The 13,780-nt window shown below is 43.2% G+C and overlaps 1 protein-coding gene across 2 annotated transcripts in view; it reads right to left on the bottom strand.

Moving 5' to 3' along the window:
* Positions 1–5,840: 5,840 nt before the first annotated feature.
* The window catches only part of LOC120059162 (pleckstrin homology domain-containing family G member 5-like), a 50,551-nt gene continuing 42,611 nt past the window's right edge, over positions 5,841–13,780 (bottom strand). For both annotated transcript variants that reach the window (XM_039008002.1, XM_039008003.1), the window contains 3 exons: positions 11,796–12,063; positions 10,532–11,623; positions 5,841–8,161 (listed from right to left, as the gene is read on the bottom strand). In XM_039008002.1, the coding sequence (XP_038863930.1) occupies positions 8,152–8,161; positions 10,532–11,623; positions 11,796–12,063 (1,370 nt within the window). In that variant the 3' untranslated portion in view covers positions 5,841–8,151. The remainder of the gene's footprint in view (positions 8,162–10,531; positions 11,624–11,795; positions 12,064–13,780) is intronic.

Genomic DNA, 13,780 nt, shown 5'->3' on the forward strand with positions numbered 1-13,780 from the left:
AGCCATGGGCCCATTTAGGCTCCAAGCTACAGAGGAAACAAGTTGAGGAGAGCGGGAAGGAGGGAGAGCTTAGATTAGAGAGGGAATTGTTTAGACAAACAATGGTGTCTACCTGATTTTAATCCCAGCTCCAAAAGAGCACAGGGATTGGCAGACTTTAATAAATGAAAGTGCTCTCCATAATCGGGATTTGCACAAAGTGCCCCTTTGTGTTAATCTGACATTTTTTACAGCATGCTTTTTGACATCTGTCACAGGGAGGAGTGTTAACCCTCACATTCCCCAGCTGCTTGGAACAAAACAGAACAACCAGGATGATACTACTATATATTTAAAATGGATCTCATCATAGACAATACATCCACAATCCCATATACAGCACGTAATTACTGCCACCATAAGAGTTCGAGGGAGTATCCCAATGTTGAAAAAACAAAGCAAAAGTGGGAGAGCATAACAATGCCTCATGTCATACTTTTTTTACATACACTAATTTCTGGACAAACCAATTTTTCTGCAACAGTAACATCAAATAATCTGACCTGATAACCTGGTTTAAAAACTGTTTCTTTAAACACTTTCTAAGCAATGTCTTTCACCTTTCCGACTATAATTGTGAGGACGTGCACACCGCACTGCAGTGTCCAGTGAGAGTACATTCTGTGTACCACACACGTTCCATATTAGGAAAGGCTAATATAGCGGAGGTTGTGTAATTACTTTGTGGTTCAAAACGAAAGCTGCATTTCAATAATTAAAGTCCAGGGTATCAGCGCTAAAGCACAATAAAATTGTTTTAAAATCAAGGATTACAACATTAAATCCTACAGGGCCAGATGTGAGCAAGGGAGGAGACACCGCCCACCGAACGACCGGATTCTGGATCAGATTAAGACTAGAGACTATCCCAGAGGGGCCATGCTGTCTTTTCCATGTGGATTAGGGGCTTGTGTGGAATAAACATGCTGTAATGCACCGATTAGCTGATATAATCAACTGTAAATACACCTTGTCCAGCGCACACTACAGCCAGGGCAAGGTAGGACAGCACAGGACCAGCAATCCCTGTAAGTGGATATGTATGTGTGTGTGTGTGTGCTTGAGTGTGTGCACGCTTACGTGCATGCATGTTCCTGCCATGCCTCTGGAAGATCTGCCACACACTTGTGGACCGTGAACATCCCACTATTCAAAGATTCCGCATGAAAACAACGTGTCTTGTTATGGGAATATGTGGATGCAGCAGTGAAAGGAAATGTTTAATTTGCTGAGGAGTAGTACTGAGGAAAAGGAAGGATAGGTTAGTCAGCCAGAAATATATGGTATGATCCCATCATGCATCATGAGTTCATACAGATGTAGGATCTTAATTTGATCATCCTGTTGCAGGAGAACTTTCCTGCAATGTATTAGATGTTTGTAATTTCCACTTTGAAATTTCTGACTTGATTTTCCCTTATGAAAAATCCCCATAATAATTCACATTGACTGTTGCTGCAGGTTAATTTTCCTGCTGTAGCAAACTGGCTCAAATTAAAACCCTACATCTGTACTGATTCAGCAGGAACTGTCTCTGTAAAGGAATATAAAATATGATCTTGATTAATAAATAACCCAACACTAGCTTTGTCCCCGATCTGTTTGTGCTTTTCCCTACACCATTGTCATTGTCAAGCATGACAATTCCACATACAGTAAGTTGTTGGCAAGACAGCAGAAACAGACAGGCACCCAGGCTAAAACCACAAATCCCAAACTTTCTTCAACCCGTCACACTGTCCACTTGTAAAAAAAAAACCCAGCAACATCAGCCAAACTCTGAAAATACATTAGGAAGCTTTCTGATTGTCATATTGCACATAATAATACTTATTTTTTTATTTAACTAGGCAAATCAGTTAAGAACATATTATAATTTACAATGACGGCCTACCCCGGCCAAACCCCCGACGACGCTGGGCCAATTGTGCGCCGCTTAATAAGAGGATCCAGAGTTTGTAGTAAATGGTACACCTACCTCAACAGAAGAGGTATTGTGCTATACACAATCAACTCAATTGAAACATGTATGTAGAGATGTAAACATAAGGATCCATCAATTTTAGTCGTTGCTAAAGAGTATAAATATCTTGCTTCTCCCTGGAACTGATATTGGTGAAATACAATGATGAAACACCAAAGATTTGTAACGCCATCTGCTGGCAGTTTATAAGAACACTAATGTGATGTTAATCGCTAGTCCAGTAACGTTACTAGGCTGATTGGACTCCATTTCAGACACAGACCACTCAGTACTGTTAAATAAGAACATAAAAAATCCCTTCTCAAAGCCAGTCAGTGAATCCTCAAACCATGCAACTTTGCTGTTAAAGAGATTCATCCAAATTACCAAATTACATTGGTTCCCTTACAAATTCCATTCAAGTCATGGGACCGATATTAGCATTTTAGCGCATTATGTTCAAAACATCTGTGACTTTGTTGAGCTTCACAATTTTTTTTAGATACTTTCGGATGATTTGGACATGCACGAAAAATGCTAATATCGGTCCCATGCTAAAACGTTAGCATTTGGAAACTGTGCCAGGGAAACTAAACCAAACCATGGATTGCTGTCATACCTTGTCCATAGACTGCTTACAGTGTGAGGAAATCAATGTAATTTTGTAAATTGGGTACCCAACAGTCAGGTCACTACTCTTTAAAAATGTAAATGTAGAATGTGATATCCATTGTGTACTCCACTGCACACACTATTTAGTCCAATACAAAATGTTCAATGGCCTGTTCAACCAGCTACCATCTATATTGAACAAAAATATAAATGCAAAATATAAAGTGTTGGTCTCATGTTTCATGAGCTGAAATAAAAGATCACAGATTTTTGTTCCATATGAACAAAAACCTTATTTCTCTCAAAATGTGTGCACAAATGTGTTTACATCACTGTTAGTATGCATTTCTCCTTTGCAAAAATAAGTTTCCTCCAACGTTACTTTAGAGAATTTAGCAGTACGTCAAACCGACCTCACATCCGCAGACCATGTGTAACCACGCCAGCCCAGGACCCCCACATCCGGCTTCTTCACCTGTGGAACTGTGGCTTTGCACAACCGAAGAATTTCTGCACAACTGTCAGAAACCATCTCAAGGAAGCTCATCTGCGTCCTCGTTGCCCTCACCAGGGTCTTGACCGGACTGTATTTCAGCATCGTAACCAACTTCAGTGGGCAAATGCTCACCTTCGATGGCCACTAGCACGCTGGAGAAGTGTGCTCTTCACGGATTAATCCAGGTTTCAACTGTGCCGGGCTGATGGCAGACAGCGTGTAGGACATCATGTGGGCGAGCGGTTTGCTGATGTCAACGTGTGAACAGAGTGCTCTATAGTGGTGGTGTGGTTATGCTATGGGCAGGCATGAGCCACGGACAACCAACACAATCACATTTTATCAATGGCAATTTGAATGCAGAGAGATACCGTGACGAGATCCTGAGGCCAAATGTTGTGCCATTAATCCACTGCCATCCCCTCATGTTTCAGCATGATAATTTAATTAAAATGTTTTAATTTTACCTTTATTAAACTAGGAAAGTCAGTTAAGAACAAGTTCTTATTTTCAATGAAGGCCTAGGAACAGTGGGTTAACTGCCTTGTTCAGGGGCAGAACGACAGATTTTTACCTTGTCAGCTCGGGGATTCGATCTTGCAACCTTTCGGTTACTAGTCCAACGCTCTAACCACTAGGCTATCTGCTGCCCCTAATAATGCACTGCCCCATGTCACAGGGATCTGTACACAATTCCTGGAAGCTGAAAATGTCCCAGTTCTTCAATGGCCTGCATAGTCACCAGACATGTCACCCATTGAGCATGTATGGGATGCTCTGGATTGACGTGTAAGACAGCGTGTTCCAGTTCTTCCCAACATCCAGCAACTTTGCACAGCCATTGAAGGGGAGTGGGACAACATTCCACAGGCCACAATCAACAGTCTGATCAACTCTATGCGAATGAGAGGAGTCGCGCTGCATGAGGCAAATACCAGATAATGACTGGTTTTCTGATCAACGCCCCTACCTTTTTTTAAGGTACAATATCTGTGACCAACAGAGGCATCTCTGTATTCACAGCCATGTGAAATCCATAGATTAAGGCCTAATGAATGTATTTCAATTGACTGATTTCCTTATATGAACTGTAACTATGTAAAATCTTTAAAATTGTTGCATGTTGCGTTTGTATTTTTGTTCACGGTAGAAGGCGGAGACAGTACAAGTGCATCAAAGCTGGGACCGTGAGACAGCTTCTATCTCCAGGTCATCAGACTGATAAATAGTAACCACAAGCAAGCCTGCACCAGGATCCTGCCCTGAACAGTGAAGGTTACTAGCCGGCTACCACCCGGTACTTTACCCTGCACCTTAGAGACTGCTGCCCTATTGTACCTTCAGAAAGTATTCATACGCTTTACTTTTTGTGTTTCAGTCTAGATTCAAAATGGATGTTCTCCCACCCATCTTCACACAATACCCCATAATGTCAACGTGAAAACATGGTTTTTGAAATCTTTGGAAAATGAAACAAAGAAATATCTAATATACATGTATTCACACCCGAGTCAATACTTTGTAGAAGAAACCGCCCCACAGCATGATGCTGCCACCACCATGCGTCACTGTATGGATGGCACCAGGTTTCCTCCAGATGTGATGCTTGGCATTCAGGCCAATGAGTTCAATCTTGTTTTAATCAAACCAGAGAATCTTGTTTCTGATGGTCTGAGAGTCTTTAGGTCCCTTTTGGCAAACTCCAAGCAGGCTGTCATGTGCTTTTTACTGAGGAGTGGCTTCCATCTGGCCACTATCATAAAGGCCTGATTGGTGGAGTGCTGCAGAGATGGTTGTCCTTCTGGAAGTTTCTCCCATCTCCACAGAGGAATTATGGAGCTCTGTCAGAGTGACTATCGGGTTATGGTAGAGTGGCCAGACAGAAGCCACTACTCAGTAAGTCACGACAACCCGCTTGGAGTTCGCCAAAAGGCACCTAAAGCACTCTCCGACCATAAGAAACAAGATTCTATGGTCTGATAAAACCAAGATTGAACTCTGACCTGAATGCCAAGCGTCACGTCTGGAGGAAACCTGGGCGCATCCCTACGGTGAAGCAGGGTGGTGGAAGCATCATACTGTGGGGATGTTATTCAGCAGCAGGGACATGGGAGATTAGTCAGGCTCAAGGGAAAGATGAACGCAGCAAAGTACAGAGAGATCCTTGATGAAGTCCCGAGCTCTCTGGAGCAGGTTCTTAGACTAGGTGACGGTTCACCTTTCAACAGGACACCGACCCTAAGCACACAGCCAAGACATCGCAGGAGTGGCTTCGGGACAAGTCTCAATGTCCTTGAGTTGCCCAGCCAGAGCCCGGACTTGAACTCGATCAAACATTTCTGGAGAGACCTGGAAATAGCTGTGCAGCAACACTTCCCATCCAACCTGACAGAGCTTGAGAGGTTCTGCAGAGAAGAACTCGAGAAACTCCCCAAATACAGCTGTGCCAAGCTTGTAGCGTAATACCCAAGAAGACTTGTGGCTGTAATCGCTGTCAAAGGTGCTTCAACAAAGTACTGAGTAAAGGTTCTGAACACTTTTTTATTTTTAATAAATTAGCAATAATTTCTATAAACCTGTTTTTGCTTGTCATCATGGGGTACTGTGTGTAGATTGATGAGGGAATTTTAAAAAACATTTTTAGAATAAGGCTGTAACCTAACAAAATGTGGATAAAGTCAAGGGGTCTGAATACTTTCAGAATGCACAATGTATATATTTATTCTGGACTCTGACATTGCTCGTTCTGATATTTCTTAATTCCTGTATTTTTGGGATGTGTGTGTATTGTTTTGTATTACTGCACCGTTGGAGCCAGAAAGATAAGCATTTGCCTGCACCTGCAACAACATCTGCAAAATATGTGTACTTGACCAATAAAATTTGAAAATATTTTTTTATTTGGTAAGACACTTTAGAGACATTCCTGAAAGGGAAAACAAATGGTTTTGGTTCATAGCAGATTCATCATTCCTGATAAGAAAAACAAGAAACGAAATATTAAGACTACAGACAAAATGTACAAGTCATAAAATATATATATATATATATATATATATATATATATATATATATATAAACATAGCAAGCTTAATAAATAATTACAAATAAACAAAAACTAGAAGTAAACAAATGTTAAACTATTTAGTTTGGGAAACATTTGACAAGGAGGGTTTTTCGACAACTCATTAAATCCTCAATAAGAACAAGCTGAATGTCAGTTAGACTATGTTAGTCTACTATGGTGGTCAACGCTCCTGTCAAATCACTTCTCCTATTAGTGTGGACAGAAAACCATTCAAAGAAAACAACTCATTCACAAATAATATGCAACCCCAAACCATTGTTTTCAGTTTCTAAGTTACTGTACATTAAATAAACACAAAATATACAATGTCTCAAAAAGTGCTCCAAGCTCATCATGACATGGAATACTTTTTAGCGTAGACTGCTCTTTTACAATCCCCACATTCTACCTGCTGCATTTGTGTTTGTTCTAATGTAGGCTGCAGGTTGTGCGTGCATGCTCACATCGTTCTACATTGGTGCAGTAATGTTTCCTCAAAACAACTCCATTCCACCCAATCACCAAGGGTTCATCTGAGAATGGAAAACCAGATCATCATCATCATCTCATAGTTAAATCATACAACAACTAATCATTGAAAAAATGGCTGCAGCAGCCCAGTAGAAAATACAAAGCCCAGAGAATACTCCATGTCTTAAACGCAGCCACTTTGAAAATGTAATAGTTGTCTGTGTACATTTGAAAACACACAGCAGTTGATAACATACAGTAATACATTGTGTTCTGTTTGTTATGGTTTTGAACACTTGTAAGTTAACCTTTACTTTGAAATCTACTGGCTAGTCAGGTCTTTACATCTTTGGGTATGTTGGCATTACTCAGAGGATGGAAATCATGAAGGAAATATTTTTGGTTCAGTCAGGAGTTTAGGACAATGTATCATTCAGACACACCCATAACACACCCAAACACACACACACACACACACACACACACACACACACACACACACACACACACACACACACACACACACACACAAACACACACAAACAGCAAATTCAAAGTGTGCACTGTGAATGTAAAGTAATTCCCTTTGTGATTCTTCTATTTAACACAAAGATACCATTGTGCAACATGTATTGTTTAGTCAAAGCGAACCAGGAGTAGTACAAATACCATGACATCCTAAATGCTGCAATTCATCAACCACATTCTAGAGAACCGGTATTTTCAACCACATTCTAGAGAGCCGGTATTTTCAACCACATTCTAGAGAGCCGGTATTTTCAACCACATTCTAGAGAGCCGGTATTTTCAACCACATTCTAGAGAGCCGGTATTTTCAACCACATTCTAGAGAGTCGGTATTTTCAACCACACTCTAGAGCCGGTATTTTCAACCACATTCTAGAGAGCCGGTATTTTCAACCACACTCTAGAGCCGGTATTTTCAACCACATTCTAGAGAGTCGGTATTTTCAACCACATTCTAGAGAGCAGGTATATTTCGGGAACTGTGCACTTTTTTTTCATAACTTAAGAGTTAAGAGTTTTTGGGCCACCCAAGCCTTTCCTACATCTTCTCTGATCCAGTCCAGTCCATAGCAGAGAGAAGCAGGTAGATCTATGCCTGGACGACCCCTCTTACAGTCTCCTTCTTTTGGGTAGGTCGGTAGAATGTTACCCCACACCAGTAACTGTCCAGTCCACCCAAAGGTCCCAGCCTCAGCTCCCCTCAACGCTATGTCCGTTCGGTTCAAAGTGCAAGCATTTAAATGTCTCTCTGCCTTTCCCCTCGCAATAAACTGAAACCAAATGCAACAGCGAATAATATTCTTATTGTCAGATAGCAAAACCTTGCAGCAGACACTGTCCAACAGGCAATGTAAAGGGAAAGGCATCAGAGAGTGCATTTGTGTCAAGGAATTCAGTCCCCTCCATGCAGACACCACCAAGTGTGGTTCCTCTTCATGCTCAGGTGTCACTAGTTGGTTGGTTGTCTGCTAGTGGTTACACCTCCCTAGAAACACAAAAACCCACGACAGAGGTTGATTACCACAAGGCCTTCGATATTGAACACAGTAAAACAGATCAAAATAAAGTTTATTAGCTGCGTAAATAGTTCAGCAAGTGTTATAGCGGGTGCAGCAAAATGCTTATGTTACTAGCTCCTAGCAATACAGATAGTATCCTAAAACACAACTTTTTATTTTAACTTTGGCTCAAAGAGTTCCTCTGGTGCTTGTAATTTGGTAGTGATTTTAGCGCAAATAATCATAGCTTGAATTGTGTTAACTTGGCAGAGACTTCAAATAATCAAATACACTGCTCAAAAAAATAAAGGGAACACTAAAATAACACATCCTAGATCTGAATGAATGAAATATTCTTATTAAATACTTTTTTCTTTACATAGTTGAATGTGCTGACAACAAAATCACACAAAAATTATCAATGGAAATCAAATTTATCAACCCATGGAGGTCTGGATTTGGAGTCACACTCAAAATTAAAGTGGAAAACCACACTACAGGCTGATCCAACTTTGATGTAATGTCCTTAAAACAAGTCAAAATGAGGCTCAGTAGTGTGTGTGGCCTCCACGTGCCTGTATGACCTCCCTACAACGCCTGGGCATGCTCCTGATGAGGACTAAAGCATCCACCAACTCCTGGACAGTCTGTGGTGCAACGTGGCGTTGGTGGATGGAGCGAGACATGATGTCCCAGATGTGCTCAATTGGATTCAGGTCTGGGGAACGGGCATCAATGCCTTCCTCTTGCAGGAACTGCTGACACACTCCAGCCACATGAGGTCTAGCATTGTCTTGCATTAGGAGGAACCCAGGGCCAACCGCACCAGCATATGGTCTCACAAGGGGTCTGAGGATCTCATCTCGGTACCTAATGGCAGTCAGGCTACCTCTGGCGAGCACATGGAGGGCTGTGCGGCCCCCCAAAGAAATGCCACCCCACACCATGACTGACCCACCGCCAAACAGGTCATGCTGGAGGATGTTGCAGGCAGCAGAACGTTCTCCACGGCGTCTCCAGACTCTGTCACGTCTGTCACATGTGCTCATGTGCTCAGTGTGAACCTGCTTTCATCTGTGAAGAGCACAGGGCGCCAGTGGCGAATTTGCCAATCTTGGTGTTCTCTGGCAAATGCCAAACGTCCTGCACGGTGTTGGGCTGTAAGCACAACCCCCACCTGTGGACGTCGGGCCCTCATACCACCCTCATGGAGTCTGCTTCTGACCGTTTGAGCAGAAACATGCACATTTGTGGCCTGCTGGAGGTCATTTTGCAGGGCTCTGGCAGTGCACCTCCTTGCACAAAGGCGGAGGTAGCGGTCCTGCTGCTGGGTTGTTGCCCTCCTACGGCCTCCTCCACGTCTCCTGATGTACTGGCCTGTCTCCTGGTAGAGCCTCCATGCTCTGGACACTACGCTGACAGACACAGCAAACCTTCTTGCCACAGCTCGCATTGATGTGCCATCCTGGATGAGCTGCACTACCTGAGCCACTTGTGTGGGTTGTAGACTCCGTCTCATGCTACCACTAGAGTGAAAGCACCGCCAGCATTCAAAAGTGACCAAAACATCAGCCATGAAGCATAGGAACTGAGAAGTGGTCTGTGGTCACCACCTGCAGAACCACTTCTTTATTGGGGGTGTCTTGCTAATTGCCTATAATTTCCACCTGTTGTTTACAACAGCATGTGAAATTTATTGTCAATCAGTGTTGCTTCCTAAGTGGACAGTTTGATTTCACAGAAGTGTGATTGACTTGGAGTTACATTGTGTTGTTTAAGTGTTCCCTTTATTTTTTTGAGCAGTGTACTATAGGCCTACATTTAGAATGACACATGGAAGCCCAAAGACTGGAGTTTATCACAGAGCACTACACTTTACAACGGGCGGGTTCAGTACACATCACTGCATTCTGTATCAGAAAGTAGGATGGCCCTCTTTGAAGTCTTGTAGATTGATGCGTTGCTCTCATTGTTTATAAAGCTATTTTACAAAAACTCCCTCTCTACCTAACATAACTAACCTTTAGACGTACAAGCTACTAACTCTGAAAATTCCTTCGGTTTCTATAGAGTCAGGTAAATCAGCTTTAAAATGTGATGATTTGGTGCCACTAAGTCATTTCAGATGACTGATTGAGGACCTTTTTAATGACGAATGTGATTGTTGTCTATCGTTGTGTTTTGGATCTCTTGAGTTTCATATTGTATTGATCTGTATATTATTTTGCATTACAGGGCTCATCTGTGAAAGAGACTTTGGTCTCAGCATGACTCCCTGTTAATAAAAAGGTTAAATAGAAAAGAGCACATCCAGGTATATAGAGATGATACCCAGTATAAAGTGAGCTGTGACTTACGATGCGGTGAGCGTAGAGTTGAGCACTAAGGTGGTGCGTATCCTATAGAGCTGGGCTAGGGTCAGCTTCTTGTGCTGCTGGTCCGGGGACTTTCTGCTTTTGGCCAATGACTGCTCCTCTGGGCCACCGGTTGTCAACGACTTACTGCACTTCCCTTCCTGTCCTCCAGATGGCGCCACCGCCGAGCCACTACTGTTGGCCAGGCTCCTGCTGCCTTCGCAGGCCTCAGCTGCACCCAGAGCCCTCTTGCGGGCCTCTGCCCTCCTCAAGGTGTCACATAGCTTACTAGAGGGCATGCTCAGGGTGAGGAAGTCATCTTCAGTCTGTTCTGAGTCTAGGTCAATCTGAAACAGCCCTGTGAGGTCACGGGCTCGACCAAGTTCTGATAGGCTCTTACTATGGGCCAGGCATTCCGCCTGTTCTCTCCTGCGTTCTGATTGGTCCTGGGCTGTAGGGCTGCGGGTGTGTATCTGGGAGACAGAGACATTGTCGTGGAAAAGCTGTAGGAGGTTGTCCTCTGAGCGGGACTTGATGTTTAGGCTCTGGAAGCAGTGGAGGCGTGCCGTCACCGGGGGGCGTCGCCGAGGCTTCAGAGACTGAACCACTGACAGCTGGGAACAAACAGAGGTTGAATCGTCCTCCTCTCCTCCTTCCTCTACCAGTTCCATTTCCACCTTCTTGTCCAACTTCACACCCACCTCGTGGCTCTCTACCTCTCCCTCCTCTTCGGTCTCCTCTCCATCGCTCTGGCCTGGCCGTGTCTGCAGGTCCAGCTCTCTCAGGAGGGACTCTGGGGAGAGGGTACCGTAGGCACTGTCCATGGACAGAGAGCGACACTGAGGTTCCAGCTGACCCTCCCCTCCCTCCAGACCCCCCTCCTGCTCTTGCTCAGGGTTCCGGTCTGGGTCCAGGGGGCTAGCAGGGTGGCAGTGCAGGGGCTCAGGCCCAGTAGGTGGGGTAACTATGCATGAGTCTGGGCTTTTCTCTAAAGGTCCGCCTGTGTCTGTGTGTGGGGCGGAGGGGTCTGGGTGCCCTCCTAAGTCTTCTCCTATGTCCATGACTGACAGGGTCTCTGTGGAGCCGTCCGAATGACTGGAAGAGAAAAAGAACTAAAAGGTTAGAATGATGAGAATAATTATAACATTAACAATAATGTATAACGTTGACATTAAATAATCTCTGCACAGAACTGATGACCATCTACACAGTGTCCTTCTAGTAGTGCTTCACTCTTCTGTAGCTAAGTAGTGGTTTGGGTTTGTACCTTGGTCCCTGCTCGTCTTTGTGCCTTGTGCCGGGAGAGCTGGCGGTGGAGTTGCTACTCTCGTCTACCTCCTCCTCCTCTCCATGTAGCCGGTGCTGTAAGGTGGTCTGCTGCCTGAGAACCTCCTCAGTCCGCAGTCTCTCGAGCTGGTTCTGGACGTTGCAGATGGCATCTACCCAGCTTCGCCCCTGGGTGGCGCTGTTAGCCTGGAATGTGTAGGCTGCCACGGCACTCTTGAACTCATTGAGGTAGATGATAATTAAGGACCCTACAGGAAGAGAGAACAGAGAATCCACCTTATATTTATTGAGTAAATAGAGCTATTTTGGGTTGAATTGCAGGTGTTCAAATCAGAAGGTAGGGATGGACATGAGTGATCCAGTACTTGAACGGACGTCAAAGCTCAATTTTTAACAAGAGAAAACTACTTGGTGGACAGTGATGTGGCTGCCCGAACAGGCAAATTAAATGCTGTCTTGAAGACAACGTTAATTTGCTTTGACTGTAGTGTTCCATTTGTACATGGGTTTATAAAAAAAAATTGTGTCCCGCAAATGTACAAGCATCACACAGTCCTTCCCACAAATACCCTTTCCCCTCCTTGTCTCATTCACTCAATTGCGAAGACAACGTTAATTTGCTTTGACTGTAGTGTTCCATTTGTACATGGGTTTATAAAAAAAAATTGTGTCCCGCAAATGTACAAGCATCACACAGTCCTTCCCACAAATACCCTTTCCCCTCCTTGTCTCATTCACTCAATTGCCTTTCGACCACTCCCTTCACACACACGTGCTGAGTGCTTCCGTTAGGCATACAGAAATAAATGCCTATAAAAACATATCTAACTAATGGGATACACAAGCTACAATTTGTGGCCTGTTTTGCATGTTAGTTTGGCATTAATACGTGTCACATAACCGTTTTCAAACAATGTAATCAAAAACAAATCTAGTTAATAAAGCTGCATACAAGCATGGTTTCTTTTTTGCTTTCTTGAGTAAGGCAGCTCCAAAATGCAGGTGTTCAGCCTAGCTCAGTGCTTTCTGTGGTGGTGGGGCAGCCAGGGGAAAATACAGAGAGTAGGGGTTAGTAATGTTCTCTAGTTGTGCCGTGATTGGCTCAGTGTTCTGTCACTCATGGGGCCACTACGTCACTGCAAAATCTAAAGTGAGAGGCACCGTTTGTCACGGTTATAGTGCAAAACATGTCTTGTTGTGGCTTTGCTGGCATGCCTAAAAAAAAAAATGGAGTTTTCCCCACCTAGATTTACATGCTAAAATTGGCACTGTACATTCCTTGCCAAATGACGACAGTTTTATCACAAATTCTAAATGGACTGGTTGATTTAAGTAGGAAAATATGTGTCCAACAACGAGCTGCCGTTCTGGAATAATTGCGTCCAGTCTGTTTTCCGCCTAGGCTAATTTGCAAATTGCTAGAGCAATTTAGATTTGGTTAGCCTAGGCTATAACCACCCAAAAACATAGATGGGTTCCACACTGAAAATATGTAAAAACATTTGTTTGATAATGACAAAGAACATATTTTCAGCAGAATCATTAAGCATATGCCTACTCACCAACAGATGTCATGGCTGTAATTCCTCCCTATGTTCAATGTGGAATTGTTAATACATTTGAAAATTCCAAATTCCAACTAAATCGAACGTCTTTATATCTAAAAAGACAACAGGTTTTGGTTTGTAACCCTGAAATGTTTTCCTTTCAACTCGCCAATTAGATCCCGTTTCAAATGATCACTCTGAGAAGAACTGTTCCAGACTCGAGATGATCATCACTTCAGACTGGAAACGTTATTCATTTAATTCTGTTATATCACATCCTCTTTTTTTTACTATAAAATAGGCTGGGGAAATAAGAGTGTCTTATCTGCTAAATTAACATAACAAGGCTATGACATTGCAGTCATAGGCTTCTACAAGCACCACTGCTGAGGTTACTGGCTTTTTGAAGAATTTGTTC

The sequence above is a fragment of the Salvelinus namaycush genome, chromosome 14 (assembly GCF_016432855.1).
Source record: "Salvelinus namaycush isolate Seneca chromosome 14, SaNama_1.0, whole genome shotgun sequence".
NCBI classification, from domain to species: Eukaryota; Metazoa; Chordata; class Actinopteri; order Salmoniformes; family Salmonidae; genus Salvelinus; species Salvelinus namaycush.